The sequence below is a fragment of the Vespa mandarinia genome, chromosome 1 (genome assembly GCF_050613455.1).
Source record: "Vespa mandarinia isolate Hongniang chromosome 1, ASM5061345v1, whole genome shotgun sequence".
In the NCBI taxonomy this organism is placed as follows: domain Eukaryota; kingdom Metazoa; phylum Arthropoda; class Insecta; order Hymenoptera; family Vespidae; genus Vespa; species Vespa mandarinia.
Window position 1 is genome coordinate 6197501 of NC_140810.1, and position 27500 is coordinate 6225000.

General features: G+C 34.9%; 1 protein-coding gene across 2 annotated transcripts in view; it reads left to right on the forward strand.

Moving 5' to 3' along the window:
* N (neurogenic locus Notch protein) overlaps nucleotides 1-27500 on the forward strand; it is a 190834-nt gene that overhangs the window by 128769 nt on the left and 34565 nt on the right. For both annotated transcript variants that reach the window (XM_035878483.2, XM_035878485.2), the window contains 3 exons: nucleotides 16087-16443; nucleotides 18376-18531; nucleotides 27445-27500. The exon at nucleotides 27445-27500 is cut by the window's right edge and continues 127 nt beyond it. In XM_035878483.2, the coding sequence (XP_035734376.1) occupies nucleotides 16087-16443; nucleotides 18376-18531; nucleotides 27445-27500 (569 nt within the window). The remainder of the gene's footprint in view (nucleotides 1-16086; nucleotides 16444-18375; nucleotides 18532-27444) is intronic.

Consider the following 27500-nt stretch of genomic DNA (forward strand, 5'->3'; position numbering starts at 1 on the left):
AATCCGCAGGCGGCGACAGTCCGCTCGGCTATTGGGTTATCGGATACACGAGCGTCCTCCTGTGTCCTCCTGTGTCCTCCTGTATTCACTCCGTTACCATAAATCTTGCATGCTAAAATACTACACTCCGAAACTGGAACTCGAAAGGTTCTCTTTGGGATAAATTCTAGAAATGTAAATATGTGGAATAGTTAAGACTTGTTAAAGATTTCAACCTAATGTTCTGAAAAAGAAGAAAAAAAAAACAAAATATATACATATATGCATATATATATATACATATATATATATATATATATAATTATATATATATATATATATATATTGTTGTTTAAAAAATCATTCGTCATTTTATTATAAATAATTATTTCAAAGATTACCTTTCAAATTTACGAAATATCTTGTCTCTTCTATAACATGGATAGCGTTAAATCGAGATATATGTAAATTTATTTAAAAAAGAGAAAAAAAAACGAACCGTCGGATATCGTAAAATCAAGGTCATTAATTCTGGAATTCGTCGCATCCAATACGTTTTCTATGTTTCTCTTCATCTCTCGTATATGTATGCGTGAGACGTATATATGTGGTAACGTAGCTATGGGCTGACTCGTTCGCTTTGTGCAAATAAATTCAACGCTTCGGCGTCGCGCAGAAACGAATGGGGATTAAAGGGTGCGCCATAAAGGAAAGGAGGCGGCCACGTCGAAGACAATTTGCGGCCGATTCGATGCGCTTTTTCTTTGCTTCGTCCAGGGAGAAAGAGAAAAAGAGGAGAACATTCTCTCTCTCTCTCTCTCTCTCTCTCTCTCTCTCTCTCTCTTTTTCCGCCCTCTTCGTCTCGATACACCTCTTTCAAGCACGAAGAAACGCATATATGTGCCCTCGCCTTGGTTTACCTTAGAACAAAGTAGTTTTTGTTCGATCTCTGAAGCGAGTTCCTGCAAGTCACGGCGATTTCGTTGACGAGAAAAAGAAAGAGAGAGAGAGAGAGAGAGAGAGAGAGAGAGAGCGAAGAAAAGAGTAGTGGAGCCATACGCGTTGAAGGAGAATCTTTATATGCAACTCTCTCTTCTCCTCTTCCTTCTCCTCCTTGTTTTCCTCTCTTCAACTTACTCTCTCCTTAACCTTCCTTTTGCACATTCCTACATGACCTTCGAACCTGCGTGGGTGTATTCGACTTAGTCCACTGGCTAAGCAAGATTGCGAACGACGATTCCATATTTCGTAAAAATCGACGTTCGTTTCGTCCCATCTTAAATTCCATCTTTTCCTTTTTCTTCTCATTCTTCTTCTTATCTTTATTTTTATTCATAGTTATAATAGTAATAAGTAATAATAGTTCGTTATTGTGTAGTATAGTATAGTTCTCTTTTCAATTGGAATTTCGTCTCGGTCGATTATCTGTCCTCTCGAATCTCCGTGTAAGTCGCTTACATCCGAGGCCTTTACTTTACTCCGTTTCTTGTACTTTCCTTTTAATGAACAGAAAACTCCGAACAACGCGCAAATCGGCAAGAAAGCAGATCGTAGGATCGTCTTTGCCATCGAGGATAGAGGAGAGCCATCGTTGAATCTCGATTCTCCGTTGGATAAGGAACATTCATTGCTTGTATGTATTCACGCGATGTTACTTCGTGATATACTCCGACGTATTAACTAATTGCAAGACCATGATAGACAATTATAATTCTTTCTCTTTTTCTTTCTTTTTTTTTCCTTTTTTTCTTTTTCTCGAAAACTAAATGGGATCTCGATTATTTGTATGCGTTTACAAAATAACAATATATTAATATTTTCAGTTTATACGCGATGTAAAATACATCTACAAATAAATAATATCAATTATTCAATTGTATTATTTGATAATTGATTTTTGCTTTTATTCTACCGATTTATCATTTATTTCCTCTCTTATCTTGTTTTAATATATTTACTTATAATATATATTATATGTAATATAATATATAATATTGTCCCTTTGAAAAAAAAAAAGAAAAAAGAAAATATATATATATATATATATATATATATATATATATATATATAAACGAAAAAGAAAGGAAAAAAGAAAAGAGAAAGAAAATAAGTCATTCATTACAGAATCAAATACAAAGAATTTTTCAATCGAATCATTTCGCCGTTGAATAAATTACATTAGACGTATATACAACTAAAAGCAAAGGTATATATTTCTCTAGAAATTTGTAGAAAGAGAAGTAGTAGGTATATGTAGATGGAATCCGTTTGGTATCGAGACGAAGAAAAGGGGTGGGGGAAGGCAAGACATGAAACGAAGGGAAGGGTTCCACCCACTAGTGGCCATTCACTCGACGTCCAAGGCTCGTGACCACCTCAGGCTGATATGTCGAACCGAAACTCTGCGTTTCTCTCTCATCCATCCTCCTTGGTTTCTCTAGCAACTCCCTATCCCCCTCCCCCTCCTCCACCTTCCTCCCCCTATCTCTCTCTCTCTCTCTCTCTATCTATCTCTCTTTCTTTCTTTTTTTTTCTCTTCTTTCCTTCCCTTCTTCGTACCTCTTTCTCCGATCTCCCTGCAACAGCACAGATCATCCACGAGTACCTCTTTACTCTTCCAACGTTCACGTCCGGCGTCGCTCTCACGAATACTCTTCCCATGATTTGCTCGAAGAACGCTCGTACCATCGTCCAAGTTTCTTTCGATCCTATCGATTACTCTCGCAACTTTGCCCTCTTCCGATGTTACGTCTCGTAGAAGAAAGCGGACTCGTGCGAAATCACGAATTCATTCTTGTTTTTAAGACAAATTTATAAAAGGGGAAAAAAAAAAAAACAACTTTTTCATTCGTCCGTCCGTTCGTTCGTTCGTTCGTTCGTTCGTTCGTTTATTTATTTATATTATTTTCTTTGTCTCTTTCTCTCTCTCTCTTTCTTTTTGTTTTTTTCAAGGCTCAAGTTAAGAGATCAGTCTTACAAATTCAACGACCCGAGGCTGATAGACTCTCGAGCTTTTCGTTCTTCTTTTCCTCTCTCTAGATTTCCCTCTTCCACTCTTCTTCGTATCTTCTCTTAGTACGACCCACACGCGAGCAGATAAATGGAGGATGATGGACGCAGTAAATAAAGTATAGAATACGCATATGTAAATCACGAAGGGCGCACCCACGCCCTCTTACTGGACGAGTCTCTCTCTCTCTCTCTCTCTTTCGAGAGAGATCTTTCTTTCTTTCTCTTTCTTTCTTTCTCTTTCTTTCTTTCTTTCACTCTTTCTGGTTTTCTCTTACCACATGCGATCTCTCACCGTCTTATGTACCAAGCAATATCTCTCTTTCTCTCTTCATATACTCCTTTGGAAAGAGAGCCGACGGTTAAAGAAGGATGAAGAAAAGAAGGAGAAGGAGAAGGAGGAGGGAGGTGCGTGGATGGAGGTGGCTCTGTTCCACACATAATACCCTCTACTCGTATTCGTGTACGCGAAGTGCTCTTCAACTCCTTTACAGCCTTCTCAGTGCCGAGATAAAGCAACCGTGATACTGCACTCTTCTCCTCCATCCTTCTCTCTTCATCTTTTTCTTCCTCTATTTCTCCTCCTCCTCCTCCTCCTCCTCCTCCTTCACCTCCTCCTCTTCTTCTTCTTCTTCTTACCTGTGTTATATGTCTACCCTCCTCCTCCTCCTCCTCCTCCTCCACCTTCTTATGCGTTAGGCTCTCTTCTACAGTCGTTGGATTCATCGAGGGATTTCGAGAGATCCCTCTTCACGATATTACCGCTTTTACCGATACGCTCGTAACCATGTGATATGCCGTCATCGAAAAGGACAATACCATATAGGCTGTCGATTTTTTAATTTTGCATCTTTTATGTACGAGGACGTGTGGAATGTGTTCTTTTTCTGATATCGAAGTTGAAAAATAATTAAATTTCTCTAGTTAAATTCTCAGTTGAAACGTATGATGTTGATGATGATGATTATGATAATGATAATGATAATGATAATAATAATAACTGATATTTTCTTTATTAATATTGAAAAATAATTACCTTTTTCTGATTGAATTCCCAATTAAAGTGTGTAATAATAATACTATTATTACTAATAATAATAAAAATAATAATAATAATAATAATAATAATAATAATAATAATAACTAATGTTTTTCTTTGATAATATTTTTGGAAATAATTAATTGACACTTATAGTAATAATGTGAGTAATATAAAGTACGATATCATATCCAATGGTAAAAGAAATCCGATCGTTCTAAAGACAATCGATTTACGTTGGTTTGAGATAGAAAATACTTTCACAATTGCAATAGCAGTTATTTCTAATCGCCTCGAGCGACAGGATAGATCGATCCATCTTGGAAAACGTTCACGATCTTTCCCGTTGTCGATCTCTTAGCAAATCTAATTTTATTCGCGTCAAGAAAATAAAATCGGTCTAATTTATACGACACAATATTTTGTATTTTGTTTAACAAAAACGAACTGAAGTATATTTAAAAAAAAAAAAAAAAAAAAAAAATGTGATTAACCACAGAAATGAAAAATAAACGAAAGAGATAAAAAGATGAGGAACAAGTCTCGATTATAATGTTCTTCGTTTTGTAACTTCGAAGAGACACACGTAATGTTAACGTGTCCAAAGATTTATAAACGAACAAGGAAATATTCAATGAATAATGCGACAGTAGTATTCGGTACCTTCTAGAGAAGAAGAAGGGTTCTCTAGAAAGAGAAGAATATATACCTTGTAGGTACAGTCAATTTCCCTTGAATTTTCGATGGGACATCTATGTATAATACTTACTTACTCGAGTATAAGGGCTACTATCTTCGTTCCTCCTCCTTCTCTCTTGTGCTCTCGAAAGAAGCATGCGGCAATACATAGAGAGAACAGAGATATGCAGAGAAAGAAAGGGAGAGAGAATGAAAGAGAGAGAGAGAGAGGAGAAAAAGGGAGAGAGAAAGAGAGGCGTCTAAATCATAAATAAGGAGTCGACTGTCCTTTTTTAAGCGGCATCAGGCATCATGGGCGACTCGGGTGGGTACACCGAGAAAGGGGACCCCACTGATTGTCCGTAAAGAATGGTAGCCGCATGACGGCTCCATTGTCGAGCATACGCCGCTCACTCTCTTTCTCTCTCTTTCTTTCTTTCTTTCTTTCTTTCTTTCTTTCTTTCTTTCTTTCTTCCTCTCTTTCTCTTAATAATGCTTGTATATGTGTGTACATATACATACGTATATATATATATATGTTAAGATACACTCCGCTGGTCCATCGGTAGCCAGCCATCTTGTGCCTTCTCGCAAGCAAGAAAATAGCGATAGTTAACGTATATTCCTTTTATGTATCCTGTCTCTATCTCTTTTGCATATCCTCTACTCGGAACGATGGGTTTGTGGAACTTAAAGTTCGCTCTATCCGATCGATAGGGAAGATTATCGTTTATTGTTCGATTCTTTCATCTCTTTGATGAGATAGGAAGGAAGGGAGGAATGAGGAAAAAGATATCTCGTTGAGCCTCTTATTCATTCCCTGATCATCGTAGTTAGATGATCGAAAAACATTTTCTTTTTTTTTTTCTTTTTTTTTTTTTTTTGTTTTTTCTTTTTTCTCTCCTCTAGCAAGATAAAATAAACTCTCGTTGGCCATATGTCTGTTTACAATTTTTTTAAGTATCCTTCTCGTACTACTTATGTCATACATGTGATCGAAAGTATTTTTAATTTTAAGATGTTAAACAAAGTTTGAGGAATATAAAAAGAAGTGTTTTGTTTTTCTTTTTTCCTTTCTTTTCTTTTTTTTTTTTTTTTTTTTGTTCTCTTTTTTGATCCCCCCAAAATAATCAACATTTTTCTTAGGTCACAATACCTCCTTGATCGTATTATTCTCTTTCTCTCTTTCTCGTGAGAAAGAAACACCTGTTGATCGAAACGGACCTGTTGCTTTCAGCACTGGCTCATTCCTCCGACTTGATTTTTTCGATTTTTTTTTTTTTTTTTTTTTTTTAATTAAAATTATAATTGCATTATGCATTTCTCATTACATGATGTATCAGTCGTTACGAATCCTTTCGTAATAAAATTTATTTCACGTAATAACAATGAACATAATATTTCATTCTTTCATACGGTTCAACCACTTGTTGATTACGAACGATTCACCTGTTGATCCTAAATCTTCCATCCAATTATATAATTTTTTAACGAGAGAACAAGAAGAAAAAGAAAGAATATAAATATAATTTTGTTTTATTTTATCTCGTCAAGATCACCGGGGTTGCTAGTTTCATTTTCAAAATAAAATAAATATTGTTGTTTATTGAAGAGAGAGAGAGAAAGAGAGAGAGAAAAAGAGAGAGAGCGAGAGAGAAAAAGAGAGAGAGAAAAAGAGAGAGAGCGAGAGAGAAAAAGAGAGAGAGAAAAAGAGAGAGAGCGAGAAAGAGAGAAAGAGAGAGAGAGAGCTGAGAGAAAGGAGGGTGGAGAATTTACAAGAGAGAAAAATGTTAATGAGGCAATTGAAAATCTCAAGAGTTACACTGATGTCGAGAAAGGAACGTCGTCTTGCTTATTTGTAGAAGACTCGTTTCGCTTTCGGTCATCGAGTCCATGACTCCCTTGAGTGCTTCTTTTCGAAGCTCTTAAGTGCTTACGATCGCTTCTTTGGATCGTCCTGGTGCGTCCTTCGATTTATCCTCTCCTCTCTTCCGGAATCGACTTGAGAATAAGAAAAAAAAAAAAAAGAAAAAGAAAAAGAAAAAGAAAAAGAAAAAACTAAAAGAGAGAAAAGAAAGAGACAGAGATACGATGCTTTGTGGCCATGAAGAGCGTTCGTTTCCAGGCATATCTTTAAATTGGGTACTCCGAAAGAAATAACCGTATGCATTATTCATGCTCGAAGGAAGAAGGGACGCACGAAATCCATACCGCATGAATTAAAGCCTCGTGCGAGATCGTCCAACGTCCGAATTCCTTGAATACAATGAATCTCCTTTTATCTCTCTCTTTCTCTCTCTCTCTCTCTCTCTTTATCTATCTATCTATCTATCTATCTCTTTGAAAATATATTTCGAAGTTTGATGATAAATTACAAACGATCAATCGTTTCGATTTCTCATTCCTCATTTTATCACTTCCGGTTTAAAGGTGTATTTAAAAAGAGAAAAAGAGAGAGAGAGAGAGAGAAAGAGAGAGAGAGAGAGAGAGAGAGATTGTATATATAATATGTTAAGGTTCCAAGTTCGCACCATCTCAGTGCTCAGATCTTTTCTCTTTCTCTGTCTCTCTCTCTCTCTCACTCTCTCTCTCTCTCTGTCTCTTTCTCGCTGGACTCATCATTAGGCTGGACCCACCTCTCGGTGAAGCCATTATCCATTCAAATTACGCTTATCGCTCGCTCCCTCTTCGAGTAGTACGTGCATCTTTTAAAGCTCCTGAAAATGGACGTCGAAAAAGAGGGACAGGAAGACATGAGGCGTTTAGAAGACCGAGAGCCGACGAGATAAATCTTCATGTATATGGAGAGTGAAAGAAAGAAAGAGAAAAAGAAAAAAAAGAGAAAGAGACAGACAGAGAGAGAGAGAGAGAGAGAGAGAGAGAGAGAGAGAAAACATTATCGCTCTCTTTTTGCTCTTCCGTTGCTGGACCGAAGAGAACGACTCGCATGAGTCTCGTATGTGATCTCTCATCGACGATCCACATACACGTATATATACACAGACATATCAACATTACATATATATATACTCAAAGTGCATGCGTGCGTATGTGTATATGTGTATATATATATATATATAATATATGAGCAAAGCTTATAAGCACGACAATCCACATATACACATACACAGATATACTAAAGATATATCTATAAGCACATACAACTACATACATTAAAAATATATGTATATTTATGTAACATATAGAAGCAAATGTAGTAGAGACACACTCTACTCGAGTGTCTCTGCTTCTTCATAGCACTTTGCGACCACTCCCAATCGCGTATAGCAACCGTCCATCCGGCTGTCCTTTCCATTCGGTCCAAGAATTATGCCACGTTCGCGTGCTCGTCTCGATGTTGCACCGATATCATCGCCCACCAAAGAGAAACCGTCTATACGACGCTTTAACCCCATTAACACACCAAACTTCCTTCCATCGTCTTCTTTTCTTCGACCGGATTAGCTTCTTCTTCTTTTTCTTCATAAAGAATAATCTTTCGTTCAATTCCAAGAATGACGTGACAAGTGTGATGACACTAAATATACTTTATTGATTCTCTCCCTCTCTCTTTCTCTCTCTCTCTCTCTCTCTCTCTCTCTCTCTCTCTCTCTCTCTCTCTCTCTCTTTCCTTCTTTCTACATTCGTACGTACGATTGACTATAGAAAATTCACTTACCGTTTGGTAACGTCACGATCAGTTTGAAATGTCAAACGTAAAGAGAGAATATAATGACTTTAAAATATCGCATTTGGCACACTAAGGCGCGCGAGTGAGCGCGCACGCGTTCATTAAACGTTCCGTAACGAGGTTAGATCACATTGCAATAATTACTCCTTAGAAGGAGAGGAAACACGATTTATATGGTTCGACTGTCTCGTTTTCAAACTGACCACTGATGGATGTCTCTTCTCATCGGGATATATATATATATATATAATTCGTTAAGTGAAACTATTCTTCGAGTTTGATACTAATCAAGTCTAGAAATTGTATTACTATTAACTCATTAAGCTTCAAACGCGTAATTATTTGCGTAATCTCTGTATTATGGCTCTACACTGTCATCGCTGGTAAAAGTAACGTGTTAATTAACCTAACTCGTTTGCCAATGTTTAACACAATTCTTTTTGCCAATTAAAACGAATTAATGGAATGTGTCTTGCAGTATACTTTTCCTTTTTTTGTTACATTTATTATATCTATATATATATATATATATATATATATATATATGTGTGTATGTATATATATATTGTGTAGATACGTATGTAATGGATATGTAAAAATAGTATTTTACGATGAAACTTTATACATCGAGAAAAAATAAAATAACCCTTTCTTGCTTATCTCAAATACGAAAGAGCTCTTTATCTGGTTCCATTTAACGAGCATTGTCCGGTATGTATGTATGTATTTATGTACGCGCTATATGGTAGATAGGTATATATACATAAGTACCCTCAAAGCGTTATCATCGGCAGGTGTATGGATGCATTCGTCCGCGTTACAACCACGTGGTAGGAATAATTACAACGTTTTCTTCTATATGAACAGTTATGGCAGCGGACAAACAATTTTTCTATGGAGAGGGAGAGACCCCTGTAGCGTGCTCGTGACCACCCGGTACCCATTCTACGGTTTTTGGTGGGGAGGCACGGGCCGTAGTTAACCTTCCTTTTCGTTTGGTGGGTCCGGTGGGTACAGTGTCTCTCAACTTCGTCTTTATTTTGTTTTATACATTTATACCATTCTTATCATTTTCAAATCAAAATTCTTTTGCAACGATAACGAACTGATAATTATTAATAAATATAAACGTTAAAAAATATATATATATATTAAAAAAAAAAAAGAAAAAAGAAAAATAAAGATAGTTGAAACAACTAAGAATAAGGGAAAGAGGATGCGCGTGTTGGTCGCCGTAAGCGATTCGGCCGCAACGCTTTAATCATAGCGTTTTTCTTTGAACGAAGACACGGTGAAACGTTCTTGGAGCGTGAAAGCAGGAAGTCTGTGCGCGGTGGTACGCGACGGAGCCGCTGGTTGAGCACCGCAAACGAAGCGTAGTCGGCGGCATGAGAATTTTCCCACAGTCCCCACCACACAACCACGTGGCCCTGTGAGACGCACACCCGCTCTCGCGACGTTGCCACACCTCTGACCGACTGAGAGGCACTGCGTCTCTCTCTCTCTCTCTCTCTCTCTTTTTATCTATCTTTCTCTTTCTCTCTTTCTCTCCTCTCTCTTTGGAGCTTCGGTCCAGCGGGAAAAGATCGGCCCCTCTGCTCTCGAGTAAGAGAGAGAAAGAACGAAATCGAGAGAAAGGGAGAGCCACTCCGGATAGAGCCACTCCGAATCAAGCCAACAGAAAGAGAGAGATAGATAAAGAGAGAGAGAGAGAGAGAGAGAGAGAGAGAGAGAGAGACTATCCTAGGGTGAAGCTCCCTACGGAGCAATGATTTTTTAGGAAAGGATACGTATACTACGATAGAGAAGGAAAGAGAGAGAGGAAGAGATAGAACAGTTACGCTACTGTCGTGAACTCTACGAGCAGACACGGTACAACAGGGTGTACCATACGGTAACACGGTACACACACACATACATAGTTACATGACTACGGATATATGTATTCCTTCCTTTTTATTGTATTAACATGTAGTCTTGTTCATTGAAGAAAATTTTTCTAACAAGTATTCGATTAAGATTTTGATCTATCTAATATTAACAGATTTCTTTTTTTTATTTCCTTATATTTTTTTTGTTTTTGTTTTTTTTTTTTTTAATATTCCTTTGAGAAAAATAATTACTGTGATTTATTAATAATGCATTATTTTAATAAAAAGGAAAAATGTATATATATATATATATATATATATATATATATATATATGTATATATATATATATATATATATATATATATATAGATGAAAATTAATGCGATCTCGAGAATAAATTTCCGGCGAGTAATCGAAAGATATAGGAACTACTACTTCCTAGTAATGATCATAGGGTCAAATAAAATGATATCCTCGTGGTAAAGGGAAGCCGCAATGATGGTGTTGCGGAAGAGAGTAAAGGGTTTCCTCGTTCGCTTGTGTTACTTTTCCGTGCGTCTATATCGATTCGATCTTATTCTTCGAGAGGGATGTAGATAGACAGAGAATCTGGTTTAATGTGTCGAGAGGGGGGAGACAAGGAAAGAGGGAACAAGACCCTCGAGGAAATATTTGGACAGGTTCGTAACTAGTTTTCTTCGGGGTGCGGTCGTTCGACAAACGGCATGCCGCTTTGTTTCTTTCTTTCCAACTGCTGTAGAAAGAGAAAGAGAAAGAGAAAGAGAAAGAGAGAGAGAGAGAGAAGAGACAGATAAAGAATAAAAGAAAAAGAGAGTGAGAGAGCAGGAAAGAGAGGGATAGAAAGAGTCGATCTTCTCTGGGTTCTCCTTAAACCTCTAAATGGTGAATGAAATCATTTCGAGTGGAGTTAGCTCTCCGGCTAATTGCAACGATTTCGCGAGATTCTTAAAATTCCTCTTTCGAGAATCCTGTCTTACTGCTATTTGGAATCGTGAAAGTTCGTTCTTCGGCATCACACCAATCCGTATGTATTTACTTCATTAATTTGCAGAGTTAACGAAGCGACTGTATGATATTACTTGTTAAAAGTTCAAACTGAAAAAAAGTAGGTATTCCTCTTAGCTCTATCTTCAATAAATTACGAACATTATTAACTTCGAAGGATTGCATGGGAAAAAAAAAAAAAAGAAAAAAAGAAAATGTTTTGTAATTTTCTTGAAGATGAACCGTAACTTCTAATCTTTCTTTTATAACGATCGAAATTTATAATATCCAAAAGTAATATTGTAAAAAATAATCGTAAATCTTAATATTGATCTTGTAACTTTTAATGAAAGATCAAGGCACTCTGTATCTGGTTACAGCCCTGGATTCGTAATGAAGTAACGGATACATATCCTTCGTTAAAATAGGGTCCACACGCAACAGGCACATAGAGAGAAAGAGAGAGAGAGAGAAAGAGAGAAAGAAAGAGAGAGAGAGAGAGAGAGATGGAAACGTGGTTGAGCGTAGTTGCAGCCTCCGATCGTTGCTATCTAGGGTGAGGACAATTGCAATTATGGTAGTTCATTTAGGTCGATTCGTAAGTGCCCGAACTCTTCCGCCGTTTTTCAATGCGCTTTCCAACGATCGACGTCAACATTTTTCTCGTCCAGTGTCATTCGAGTTACTTCTTTTTTTTTTCTTTTTCTTTTGCGCAATTTTTTATTCATCGTTTGCGATAGAGACATAGAGAGAGAGAGAGAGAGAGAGAGAGAGAGAAAAAGGGGGAGGGGGATGAAAAAAGAAAGAAAATTTAATTTTCATTCATAAGTAAGCAAGGTATTCACGAATATAATTCGTACAAGATAGGGTGGACGATATTCCAGGAAAAAGGAGAAGTTCGACCCCTTATGAAAATAAAGGATAGAGTCATTTAGGCGGTGGTTTTAGAGGAAGGGAAGGTAGTGAAGAAGAAGGACTGAAGGACAACGCTTATTCCCCGTAAACGCATATACTGAACGTATTTACATGCATACACTTATACATACTTGTAATCCTTCCTCATGAAAAGAGGAGTGAACGCGTCCTCCTCGCAAGAGACATTTATATTTCTCTTTTTACACCAACGTCCACATGCACGCAAAACGCGTATATTACTCGACTCTCCGTGTCTATTCGCAAGACTTATCCTCTTTTAACACTATTCACGAAATAAAATTTGCATACGAATCCTCAAGTTCTTAACCTTTACGTCGTGTTCCCAAGAAAACTTCTTCTAGAATTTTATTGGCTAATGATATACAGAAGGGATTTTCGTGTGAAATATTTCGTTAAAATGTGCTGATTATTATTTCCGATAATTTTTATGTTCCTTGAAAGTGGAGAGAGAGAAAGTTAGATGATATGAAAGAGAGAAAGAGAGAGAGAGAGAGAGAGAGAAAAGGAAAAAAAAATAAAACGAAGATAGCGTCAGCTCAAGAATGAACTCGTTATAAACGAGACACGGTAATTCGCTGGCAAAGGTGGATGGGAACTAAATAAAAAAAAGAAAGAAAAAAAGAAAGAAAGAATGAAAGAAAGAAAGAAAGAAAGAAAGAAAGAAGGAAGGAAGGAAAGAAAGAAAGAAAGAAAGAAAGAAAGAACGAACGAACGAAGAGGGTGAGACGTAGGCCAGGATGAAGCGATAAAAGAAGGCGAGTACGAGTGCGTCACGAATCGTCGTGTAAATATGTGCGAGAACTTGATTCTCAAGAAGAAAGGAGAAACTCTTTTGTGTGTCGGCTGATGGTATCGATATTAACGGGAATCGATTAGTCTCGCATGAAGAACCAAGCTCTCTTTCTCTCTCTCTCTCTCTATCTATCTATTTATCTCTCTCTTTCTCTCTCTCTCTCACTCATTCTCTCTTCATCAAACTCTTTTTAAAATTTTTATTTTCTTAATATCGCCGACACGTAATTCCAGTTTTTCTTTCCGTAATATCCTAAAATGCTCAAAGATTAACAAAAAGTGAAGTACTCTACCTTTCTAATCTCCTTTCAGAGAGATTATATATAGAATCGCTTCCAGTTTTTAGTCAAAGGAAAGAAAATATTAAATTCTCATCTAGCTTATAATTCATTCCATCGTATTTTCTTCTTTATTCCTTCTTTTTCTCTTCTTTTTTTTTTTTTTTTTTTTTTTGTTGTTTTTCTTGCTTTTTTTCCTTTTGTCTCGTCTTCATTTTTTTCTTTTCTTTCCTTTTCTTTTCTCTTGTTGTTTTTTTTCTTTTTCTTTTCTTTTTTTTTTTTTTTTTTTTTTAAATAATCGTTGTTTGCATAAAAATCTAAAGCGGATGCTTCCGTAAAGAGTAACGCAGCTGACGTTGCGGTTGCGTGCGATCATGTGGAAGGAATCCGCGATTCTCTTGAAATTTGAGGAAAGAAACCTGGTTAAAAATTCTGGTTCGAAATTCTGATTCGAAGCCGTTCGACGTCGAACGTGTCGTGTCTGCTTTCTAATATTTCTCGGGAATAGAAGAAAAAAAGAATTTTTTTTTCTTTTTTTTTTTTTTTTTTTTTTTTTTTGTTTTTTTGTTTTTTTTTCTTCTTCCTTGAAGGGCAAGATTCCGTCGTAAGTGAAGGAAAAAAAGGAGTATTTCGAATACGACGTACAGGAATGAAGCCTTTTATTTTTTTTTTTTTTTTACGCTTAATTAAGTTCTTTGAAACTATAAAAATTCAAGAGTAAAGGAAAATCGTAATTATTTCAAGTAATTCTCGTGCGATATAATAACTTCTCAGCGAAAGATAATAATTTACATTAAAGAGATATAAATGTTTCGAAAGATTTTACTTTTGAATTAAATAAAAGTGTTTATCGATGTCCGTCCGATATTTTTTTTTTTTTTTTTTTTTTTTTTTTTTTTTTTTTTTTTTTTTTTTATTATATCAAAATACGAAAAAAAGTAACGAACGAATGGCGGAACGAAATAGGTTCGTATAAGTTCTTATAAAAGACAAGAAAAATATCGAACACTCGAAGTGACGAAGTTCGCACTTCGTCGTCCTCACTTTTTCAAGTTCATCGAACCGCCTTCATGCTTTAAAGAGCTAAAACTACGGAAGCGTGACAATAGGCATGCGACTCGTAGCTTACCGAGGAGGAAGGTCACGCGACTCCGTCTCTAATCCATTATCTTCCACGATTAAATATTTGATTTGGCTTTGTCCAAGAAATAAGAAGGAGAAGAAGAATCTAAGAATCAAAAAAAAACCTAATAGTACGATACATTAGATTTTTCTTTTTTTTTTTTTTTTATTTTTTTTTTTTTTTTTTTTTGAGATACTTTTCTAATCGAACGAATTGGAGTATGCAGGATCGTATAAAATTATTCATAAGTAAAAGGCGTGAATGATATAAAAAAAGTACTTGTTATTATTTTAAAATGACGAATATAATATGATAGAAAATTTCAAAAGTTATTATCATAAGGTTTGTTTTTATACGAAAGAGAACAATTAATCGTTCCATTTAATCGTTCAATTTGCTTCACTAAGTAAATTACATTTGTACCAAAGTAAATAAATTATTAACGAACATAATCAATCATTAGATGGATTTTATTACACCATCACGGATTAGAATTCGTTTTCGTTCCTATTCCCCTGAGCTCATTCGGAAGCGGAAGATACTCGTTGTTACATCGATCGAACGATTTCACGGTTATCGAAGGCAATCGCTTTATCTGTAAAAGCATCGTAGGTACCAGTCTCTTCGGTTAACCATTTCGTTTTTGCATTCATCAAAGCGTGTATCAATCTTAGATTAGAGGGAACAACTTAGTTGGTGTTGGTGATGCTATAGAAAGTATAGTAATAGTAGTGATAGTTTGCGATTCGTTTCCGCGTCTAACAACTCGAGTGTAACTAAAGTTCTAGAGGCGTATCAGCTGCGTAAGAAAATATGCTTTAGGCGTTAGAAGATAGAAGATGTATGGAACTAGTAATGGCCTCCTCATCCTCCTGATTATTGGCATACGATCTATATAAAATTGCAAACAGGTTTCCACGGAGAGAGATCTACCATCCAACAATTTTCTTTCTTTCGACGTTCCTCAACTAATCGCGTCGCTCTGCCGACAAAGTATAGAAGAACGAATTACCTTTTCTCATCTCCCTAGAATATTAAACGTTAAATTTTCGCAAAAAACGGTCAAACGATCAAAGAGTCATTCGAGGAACGTAAACGCGTGCCGATGTAAACGAGCGACAATTCGCTACGCGATTGTTTACATCCGTGTATATTTACGTTCTTATGAATATGAGTAATGTAAAATTGTACGAAGGGAACAATTGGTTACTTAGTTTGGTCCTAAAGTATTTAAGGAGTTAAGGTGTTCGAAGGATCCATTCGATTAATTATATTTTATTGTAGGAAAAAATGAAATGGAAATATATTGAATAAATAAATATCGATTGATATTATATTATTTATTAATGATATAATATCTATAATACGTATGTCTTAAACTTTTATTAATATATATTAATAATTATTTGTTAATTAATATGTCTATCATTATTACTATTATTTTATACATTAATGTACAAAAATATGTATTATTTAATATGTATGCATTTAAATAAAACATATATATTTATTTCATACGTATGCATATGTGTAAAAAAATATATTTACATATTACATATACAAAACGTGCATAGAATCGAATACGAAATGTGGTTGACGAATTGCATGCGAAAAAAAAAAGAAAAGAAAAAGAAAAAAGAGACAGTAATAATACATTGATATTTCTTTTTTTTTTTTTTTTAGGTTTTCGCGGTAAACATTGCGAGGAGAACATCGACGATTGTCCGGGAAATCTTTGTCAGAACGGCGCGACATGTATCGACAGGGTAAATGAATATTCGTGTCTTTGTCCACCAACGTTCACTGGCACGCAATGCGAGTTAGACGTCGACGAATGTTCGACGCGACCTTCGGTCTGTCACAACGGTGCAACTTGTACGAATTCGCACGGCAGTTATTCTTGCATATGTGTCAATGGCTGGACTGGACCTGATTGCAGCGTCAACATCGATGATTGTGCTGGCGCTGCCTGTTTCAATGGTGCGACTTGCATCGATCGTGTCGGAAGTTTCTATTGTCAGTGCACTTACGGAAAGACAGGTAAAAATTTTTTTATTTAAAATTATTATCGAATGATTTATTTCTACTTTCATTTGATTAGGATAATACTGATTAACAATAATTATTTATATTGTCATCATAAATTAGCTATAATCCATTATGAACGAAGTAATCGATACATTGGAGTATTTGTTTTTTTTTTTTTTTTTTTTTTTAATTAACATTCATTTGCCAATGTATCTATTACATTTAAAACTATGATGATTTATTTGTATTATAATTTAAGTCAAAATGATAATGAAAACGTAACATTTATTTATATTGTCAATTATAATCATAAAACGATTAGGCATGTTATAAAAATATAAATGTTATAAACTTGGCACGATGATATTATCATTTAACGTAAATAAAAGATTTAAATTAACCTAAGTGATCTGAGAAAGTTTTGGAATTAATTGAACGTTTAGAGAGTTACATTTAATTTATAGACGTCATAGTAAGACGTTAAACAAACGTTGGCCTTTTAGTTCGAGCAATCTGATTTATTCTTTAACAACTTACATGATTAGTTTTACACCGCTTACGGTAAAGACAAGAGGCTAAAGAAAAGGCTCTCTCAAATGGTGTCAGCAGCAACGAGCAAGCATTACGCATCTCTGAAGCATTGGCAGGTGCATCAGCTGCACGTGCATGAACACCATGGTTGTTGTAGTTGATGATGATGATGATGATGATGATGATGATGATGATGATGATGATGATGATGATAATGATGATGATGAAGATGTGATGGTAATGATGATAATGATGATGATAATGATGATGATGATGTTCCTTCGAGACGAAGAAAGAGACAAACAGAGAGAACAAATGCAGAAGGGGTCCATCGGTATCTAAAGATTCCGGAGGCTAGAGTCGGCCTTACAGAGTCGTTATCGACCTTGACGACTGCAAACGAGTTTCCGTCCTTACTACTTGCCAAGTTTTCTCGAGACTGACCGAAACGGCTTTTCGTATTGATTTTCTACGGACATCGATGTCCAAATAAAGATATCTTTTTTCTTCGTCTCATTCGGAAACCAACAACGAGACATTTTTATTATATTCTCTTTTATATGCGATTATATAGTTACATGTAGTTGTTCTTTTACGTTTCCTTTTTGTCTTATATACGTGCAGAAGATTTTCATTCGGACGTTCTTAATGTAAAATACAATGAAACCTTTCCAAATATTCGATAAAACTTGACGATGTTATTAAAAATCGAAACGTAAGTGTATATGTGAATATTGTTTGAGAAAAAAAAGGAAAAAAGAAGAAAATTTGATCATAAACAAGTAATCTAGAGAAGGTAACGATTGGAATTCCAACGACTAATGAGTCGTAATTAGGCCGAGTTTTATAGTACATGAAGTTCGCAGACATTTTTCTAGTAGTAATTCACTGAATACGAATGCAACGATTTCGCGAAGTTTCATGGAGTTTCAAGGGGCTCTCTGGGATTTGATCGCGACTCTTCTGGGATCCTCGTTGTTGGTTGGTTACTGTTACTATATCTATACTTCGTGCTTTCTCGTTCCATAGCATAGATATTGTATATGTATATATACAACTATCTACGTATTCGCCGATTGCGTTCCGTGCAAAGCGCATTTCAGGCCTTAATGATGTCCATCTTTGGCAGTTACCACCGTCTTTGGTGTCTTGTTCGAACGCCAACTGCCCTAGAAACGTGCCAAGTCTTACATTAGTTGGGTTCCCTTCTCTAAAGGTCTAGTCAGTTTTTTATTATTATATTCTTCTATGTACTATAGTAACAGATGTATATATATATATAGTTACATATATTCGTTCATTTACCTTTCCATTTTCTTTGTATAAGCGTAGAAGAATTAATGGCAAAGAAAAAAAAAAAAAAAGAAAAAGAAAAAGAAAAGAGAAAAGAATTAATTTTATTCTCATCCACAGGTCTTTTATGTCATCTCGACGATGCCTGCACGTCGAATCCTTGTCATGAGGGAGCAAATTGTGACACTAGCCCTATCAATGGCTCCTTCACTTGTTCCTGTGCTACTGGTTATAAGGGTGTCGATTGTTCCGAAGATATCGACGAGTGCGAACAAGGTAAGAGAAATTTATATTTTTTTTTTATATTTCAAATGTCATATAACGAAGAATGAGACTTCTTCACGAATCTATATTTAAAATACGAATTGTTTATTTTTATCACCGTACAATTATTATTTTATGAAGTAATTAAATTAATTCAGAAGAAAATGAAAGCTTAATTTTGAAAGGATAGAGATAAAGAATTCTTGATAATTATTATTTGTGTTAATTGCTAAATCCAATCGATTGCTATTACGATTTCATGTTCGTATAACTATAACGATGTAAAAATGAACGAAGTATATCCTTTCCAAATCGTACTTTGTACTCTGTCAGACGGACGTTCTTACTTTCGACGGCTTTGAGATTTGTATTTGATATATGAACGTTCAGTGCCGCTTACCAGAGATAATCAGTTTCTATTCCGGTCCGAAGGTAATGATGGATGTCTCTCTACGACGCGACGTGACTTACAAAGGATAGATATTAATGATTGGTGCGATTTAAGAAATCTCATTCGGTCCCTACTTCCGTACCGTGAAACGTCACGAAGACAGAATGCAATTGATCTCGTTAGTAAACGATTTCTAAGGGGGGGTGCCTTCATTAACTGTCTGCTTCTCTTGAAGAAGAACTTTCCTTTTTTAAAAGTGATTACGTAAGAGTTCTTTCGTTACTTCAACCTTTATTAATGGACAGGTCGAGTGAATATTTTTTTTTTTGTTTTTTTTTTTTAATCTTTTTCTCTTTGTTTCTTTTTTTTTCTTAAATTTCAAAGAAAAACGTTTCACATTAAAATTTTATCATACAAAATGTCGATATTATTATGTAAAATATAAAGTTTTAAATTTTTCATATTAAATGTCACGTATAAAAAATATAATAATATATCAAATATAAACGTTTCGTATTAATCGTTTGATATATGTATAGAAAGATATAAAAATGAGAAAATTATTAAACATAACAGTTAAAATCGTTTTTAAAATTGTAAACAATCGATTAAAATCGTTTCGTGTAAATTGTTTTATTTTGAAACAAAAAAAAAAAGAAAATTCCAAATTTATAACATTTATCAATGAATCATCAATTAATTATATTCTTTTATCAAAATCAACGTTCAATCGAGATCTTTAATATAGAAATTGTTTCATTAAGTTCAAGATGTTTTTAATCGAATACCAATGCGATTACCAAGCAGCTTCTACCTAGCATGAGACACGGAGGTCGACGGCCCCGTTCATTGTTTCTCTTGACACGACACGCGTGTTCGCCCATATACACGTTCGTTTCAATTTACGCGTGTTAACTTCATTTTGACCACGTGGGCGGAATACGATGATGTTTAATCTGAATAATCAAAGAGATTCAAAGAACCGAGGAGTCCTTCGCCTCGATTCCATACTTTTTCCTTTGATTAAGACATCGTTCTTTCATCAGATCCGTATTCATGTTGAAACTTAATAATCGAATAAAAGAGAAGACAAGGAAAGAAAAAGTCATTATAAATTTTCATTCTTATCCGTCATTAGATCATTATTTTTCGTTAAGTCAGCTTTTTTTTTTTTTTTTTTTTTTTTTTCTTTTAATAAGAAATTAAAAGGGACAAAAGAAAGAAAAGAGAAAGAGAAAGCGCATAGAAGTTCGATGATACGCAAATCTTCTAATTATCTCTTAAAATTGTTTTCGAAACAAATGTGAAAACAAAAGGAAAGATAATAAAAAAGAAAAGCAAAAACAAAAAAAACTAATGTATTCTTACCATTCGATCGTAGTTTTGTGTAAGATTGTTTTTTTTTCCCTCTCTTTTCTTTTCTTTTTTATTGAAATTATTTTTTTTATAATAAATAAAATGTAGTCTATTTAGATGGGATAAAGGAAAAAGTGGAAAAAAATAAAAATTTATGAAAATTTGATAAATACGAGAGGAGTACTTTGCTAAATCAAGGAAGCTCGTTTCGGAGTAGAGGAGGGTGAGTCAAAGTATAGGGGAGCGAGAACAGTGTAGTAAATCGTTGGATTAATGTTCACGATCGTGAGTGTACAGTGCGAGAGAGTGAGAGAGAAATAGAGAAAAAGAGAGAGAGAGAGAGAGAAAGAGATAGAGAGAAAGAAGAGAAGGAGGCCCCCATGGACCGAGCAAATTGAAAATCCGCACGGGGCAGATTGGCGGGCAGGGATCGGTCGATTACGCCCGATTAATTTCCCTTCGGTCCGATCTCTTTTCATCGTCGTGTTTGGTTCATCTTAGATTCTTTATCTTTTTTATCTTCGTAAGATTTACAAAATCGTTGATAAATCTTAGAGAAAATTTTCTAAACAATTATCATTAAATAAATAATAATATTATTCGATATAATTATTTAGTTTTATATTAAATAATCAACGAATTTATCGTTACTTCATTAATACTTTTATATATGATATTTGTTTTATCATATATAAGATTAAGATTAAGATATTACAATTTATAGGATAAAATAATAGAAAAGATTGAACTGAAAGAGGAAAGAAATTAAACGTAGGTACATACCTTTCGACTCATATATATATATATATATATATATATATATATATATATATATATACACCTACGTTACTTATGAAAGTAATGACTTCGTAATTAAGCATCGGACAGGCAGTAGTCGCGAGTTAATTAATAGTTCCAAGGAGAATCGGTACACCATGGGGGCCACACACCTCGATGCTATCCTACATTCTATGGCGATCTTTACGTAAGGGATTTAAACGATCTCTCTCTCTCTCTCTCTCTCTCTCTCTCTCTCTTTCTCTATCTATCTATTTGAACACTCTATTTTTTTCTATTGAAGACGATATACGTGTACGTGTCTGTATATGTGCGTATGTGTGTATAAATACGGTGACAATCATCAAAGAAATTGCTTTTGCGTTCGAGAATGTTTCAGCAGCATCACGAAACGAATGTAACATCTGGTGATCTCAAAGAAAACCTTCGTGCCTCTCTGTATATCGGAACCATTGAGAGAGTCCTGTTTTTATTTTTTTTTTACGTTTCACTTATAAAAGAAGAAACGATCCGAGAGATTGGTAAGATCCAAATATATATATATATATCTTTTACTCTTTCTTTGTTTCCTTTATCTTTTTCTCCTCTTTCCTTTCTCGAGCACGCATACGAAAAGTCGTTTCTCGCAGCATCAAACAACAGTACTTACCTACATATACAGTGTGTCGTGCTTCGAGAAGGAGGTTTGTAATTAGGTGGGCATCGCTCAAAGGGAATTCACTCCCTTTTCTCTCCTTATTCCCGGATCTCTCTCTTTCTCTCTCCCTCATTTCTTTCTCTAACTTTAAAGACGTACCATTCTCGTCGCCCACGGTATTTTCTTACGCTTCGAGGGAGTACCATTATATACACCTTGATAAGGACGCATCATGGAACAAATTATCTGAAGATTATGCTTCTAACGTCTCGACTAATGCGCCTTCCTTGACATTGATAAAAAGCTAAAAGGGTTGAGAAACTTACCCCTCGGGCTTGATCAACACGACACGTTCTTCTCTTACCCCATTTCATTTTTTTTTCTTTTCTTTTCTTTTTTTTTTTCTCTTTATCTTCCTATCATTATCCATCTTCTTGGCTCTTCATAACGTCGCTCTTATGCTATGATTTATCATTTCTATGTTTTAAGGCGAATTGTAAATCAACCGATTATCGATGTCCACGACGTATTGAATTATGTGAACGTGTATAATTTTTTTTCTTTTCTTTAATTTTTTTTTTCTTTTTTTTTTATTTTTTAGTTTTTTAAGTAAACGTCTTCTAGAAGTCTATCCTCAAGGCTCTGAATTTAATTTAGATAGATATGAACGAAGTTCAATGAATATTTATTTATTTATTTATTTATTATTATTATTATTATTATTATTATTATTATTATTATTATTATTATTATTATTATTATTATTATTATTATTGATATTACTATTACTATTCGTATAGATTAACTTATTGCTTATATTATTTAACCATGTATTTTGTAATTGAACAGAGCCTTTTAACCATTGCTTGAATCTCTTCGGCTTCGTCGATCGATCATTCTCTTATCCTCTCTCTCTCTCTCTCTCTCTCTCTCTCTCTCTCTCTTTATCTTTTTCTATCTTCATGCTCTTTGAATTCGATCTTTAAGTCGAGCTAACATCCAATTGCAAAACGGTGACGTTTAATACCATCAACGAGTTTGGTCGACGCCCTTTCTTGTCTCATTTATCCTTGTCCTTAATTTTTCTCCTCAGTCTTCCGATATTACGAGTCATTAATTACTGTTTTCAATTTATATAGATACCATAGATACATTTTATACAAAATTTTGACTAGACTCGATAAAAACAAATTTACTTGGTAATGTGAATAAGATAAATAACATTTGTGTTTCTCGAAATCTTCTTTGGTATCTCATAATGTCATCTACCAATGTCATTTACCATTCGGTTTACTTTGTTGGCACCATAACGCGAGTGGAGACTCGACAGGAGTTCCTGATAATTATTTTCTTTTTCTTTTTATCTATTTTATTGTTACCTTACAAAGATATTTTTATTGATCTTATTCAATATTCTTTTATTAATCCATTATTCCATTCGCGTTAATAATTATTAATAATGTTCTCTTATTTTAAATTATTAACCCCCTCGAATCCTATCGTAATTAATGTTACGAAGCTCTTTAGATTCTCCTCTCCCTCTCTTCAAAAAAAGAAAGAAAAAGAAGAAAAAAGAAAAAAAAATGTTTCCCCATCTTTCTTTCCTGACATTCATATATAGACAAATGTTGAGTTGTAGCTCTCTTCTCCGTTCTGCCCTCTGTCCTTCGTCTTCCAACATTGCCTCTGGCACTCGAAGATTCTGGCCTCCGATAAAGCGACCGTGACTCCTTGCTGCTCTCGATCATCAACTAAGAATCCCTCAAGGATTAGTTTATTAATGGCCACTGGGCATAATTATTAGACGTTCGGTCTCGCTTTGGATCTTTTTTTCTTTTTTTTTTTTTTATCTTTTTTTTTCTTTTTGAGATCACTCGGCCCAGTGGGCATACTGTTTTTGAGATCTCTAATTTTCTTCTTTCCTTCTTTCTTTTATTATTGTCATTATTACTGAAAGAAAAAAAGCTCCTCATGATACTATAATCAACGACTGTTAATCAAAGTCATAGGTTCAATTACTAAAGTGCTTGATATCAAACGATCGATTCGTTAAGTGTACTTGGATAATAATTATATCGATTTTGTAGATAAAAGAAATATATTCCGCTTAACATCCGTTAGCTTAACAGGTAGAAACACGATAGATACCTACCCTTCAAAATAATAAAGATAAGATAAAGTGTTTGCGTAGTTTAAAACTTTACGACGGTTCTTTAGTAAATAGAACAAATTTTAACCGATTAATCTTAGTGTAAGATTAGAGAAATCTAAATGCTTTTATAGTAGGAGTGAGAAACGAATAATTGTATTTATTCTTTTATTATAAAAAATTTTTAATTTTCGTGATAAGTTAATTCATACTGTCTTATGGAAAGGTTAATTAAATATATATGTTTATGCGTATATGTAAATACATAGATTCATACATGCATTATATATATATATATATATATATATATATATATATATATATATATATACTAACTACATATACCAATAACGATAAGATATAATATTATAAAACAGGGCTATGTCGTATATCCATAAAAGACCCGTAATGAAATCCTTTTTTTGTCGCAACCTCAACCAAAGTTGATTTTCGATCTTCAGCATACTTTACTTGCCGACTAAACAAAGAGCCATTGTTATTTGGCAAGCGAAATTCGGCAACGCTGCCGCCTCAACAGTGGTAAGCCGACACCGGAGAGAAGAAGGCAATGTCGACGAATACCTGACTGGGTGGCGACGTTACTCCATATAAGGCCCATAGGGCCCTTAACATTTTACCTGCTTCCTTTTTTGAAAAACACCTTGTCCCCGATGGAAAGCACTCATGAAAAACGTCTAATCTTTTACTCCCGGACACTCTTACGTTGATTCCTTCCTTCTTTCGTATTAGTTAATAAAGCTCGGATGTCTCTTGGATTATTTTTAATCTGAAAGAATAAAAGTATCGGATGACTTTCTCTTTGTTATACAGGCATGTATCGCGTTAAAACAAGTTAAGATGATTTTTGTCGTTTTTCCGTTTATATTTTTCTCTTTTTTTGTTTTATTTCTTTTTTAAATATTTACAAATTTATGACATTCATTAATTTCTCTTGAATTTCTTTAGAATTGGACTAGGCTTTGTAATTTGCATACGTTGATGCACATTTCTTTTTTTTTTTTTCTTTTTTTTTCTTATTAACAATCTATTAGATTGTTCGTTCATTTTGATCATTTGAAAAATCTTTTATAGGAAATAAGATTATTTCGTTTAAACGAAACCAATACGTATATCTTTGTATACATAAGCGCATACCGTTTCGGTTCAGGTTTCCTAACGTGCACGTTTCAAAAAAGTTTTTCCAAAGACGGTTAGGTCAACCAAGCTAAAGTCGACCTTCCAGCGAGGACGATTCGTTCATCTCTCAAGTCCAGGTAGCTCGATCGCTAACACGGCGAAGCAATGCGTTTCTTGTAGAGAGTCTTCGGGATGCAACCAAGTTGCAAGACTTTTCTTCCATATCTCTCTCTCTCTCTCTCTCTCTCTTTCTTTTTTTCTTTCTTTCTTTCTCTCTTTCTCATTCTTACCTTCGTCGACAAACTCTCGAGAGATGCATTCGCACGTCAGCAACGGCAATTACGCGGGCCCGGAAAAACCATCAGCGAATTACTGGAGACTCGCGGCGGTACCTCTTTAGAAAGAAATCGATCCACTTCTCTCCATTTCTGACCTTTTACAAAATATCTCATTTATTTATTCGATCGACTGTTCTCTTTATCTTTCTCTCTCTCTCTCTCTCTCTCTTTCACGCACACACACACACACACTCTTTCTTTCTTTACCTTCCACTTTCGGATTCAGGCCGTCGATACGGTGCCCTTCGAAGCGTAAAAACAAGAAAATACATTTATAGCATTATCAACCTTACACGATCTTTCCGAATAAATCCTCACTTTTTCCTCTTACCTTTAGTCTCTCAACATTAATCACTTTATCCTCTTAAACGAGAGCATACCAACCGTCCCTTTCTTTTTCAATTCTCCTATCGGTAAATATCGGTAGAGAAGTTCAAGTCTTTGTTTTAGTCTCTTCCATACAAGACGAGGCCATCGACGAGACACAGAGGAAAGATTTTATAACTTACCACATTTTACTCGTTAGTTTGAAATCCGGTTAAAGGAACGCAATGGAGAAATGTATTATATCTATACCTTTATATAACTATATGTATATGTGTTTATTTGTACTATAAGGTCCAACTCTCGTTATGCTTCTTAAGAAGAAAGGAATCTTTGAAATCTTGGACAGGTGGTAGAGCAAGGGACTTTAAGTAATTACCCTATTGCAATTAGCACGAGCATGTAAGCGAGCGGAAAAAGAGGTTCCATTGGCGAAATGGAACTCTCTCTATTTCTCTCTTTTTCTCTCTCTCTCTCTCTTTCTCTCTCTCTCTCTCTCTTTCTCTCTCTCTCTCTCTCTCTTTTTCGAACGAGCTAGTTCTACCCGTTCGAAAAACTTCATCGAGTTGGCCAATTAAGGGGTAGAGCCGTGCTATCGCGAGTCGTTCCACAGGAGCTGCGCACCTGCGGCTTTACACGGACCTTAAGAGACCTTACACGGACCTTACCGCGAGCCGCTCCTTCGCTATTAATTATTATGCGACTCGCGTCCATTCCTCCGCGACAGTTTTAATTAGCAATCTCTCGTTTCTCTCGACGAAGGAAAAGAGACATTCAGGACTTTCAACGTTCCCTTTCTAAAACGATCATCAGGCCCTTTTCGTCTCTTCCCTTCTTCTTTTTTTTTATTACTTCTTCTTCTTCTTTCCTTTCGTTTATTTGTTCGTTCATTCCTTCCTTGCTTCTTTCCTTCCTTCCTTCCTTCCTTCCTTCCTTCCTTCCTTCCTTCCTTCCTTCCTTCCTTCCTTCCTTCCTTCCTTCCTTCGAAAGAACACCTTCGATCTTTACTATTCGTGGGAAAAAAACTTTCCCGAGAGAGGTCGTTTAGCCGGACGATTCTCTACTTTCACTTTACTTTGACTCTCCTCTATGGATACAAACGCGGCGAACCTTATCGTACCACGGCCTCCGCACGCGAATTTTTTGGAGGCGGCCCAATTCCGTCGAATAAAGGATTGAATATATTTTTCTCACGTTATATGTGTATATTTTGAGGAAATTTTGTTTTTCATGTAATTATGATCTTTTGAATAAATTACGGAGAATATATAAATATACAGAATGATAAAAATTCAATAAAAGTTCTGACCAATGGAACTTTGTGAATGTCATGTTCTCTTTTATATCAAATTTTATTAGTTAAATTATTTTTTATTATTAATCTTTTTTTTTTTTTTTTTTTTTTTTTTCCATTATAAAATCACCACCGGCATGACACTATATTTGGTTGATAAAAAAAATCACTGAGAACCAACTTTGATTAAAAATTCCTTTGATAGTGTATGTGTATGTGTTTACGTGTATACAATGGAAAATATCAAAAATATGAAAAATCAGATAAGGATTGGGTGAAAACAAATTAGGAAAATATATAGTTTTCGAGATGTTTAAAGTGTGACAATTATTAGATCATATGTTATATATTTTGAATTCGTTAAAGGATAAAGAATTTGTTGAAGAGAAAGAACGTTAAATAAGTTAAAAACATTTTTTAAAAATTGTTGAAAATTTTCAATAAGATTCGTACACGTTTGACATAAATTTGTATTCATTTTTTCTTTTTTTTTTTTTTCAGGTTCTCCTTGCGAGCACGACGGAATTTGCGTGAATACGCCTGGGTCCTTTGCTTGT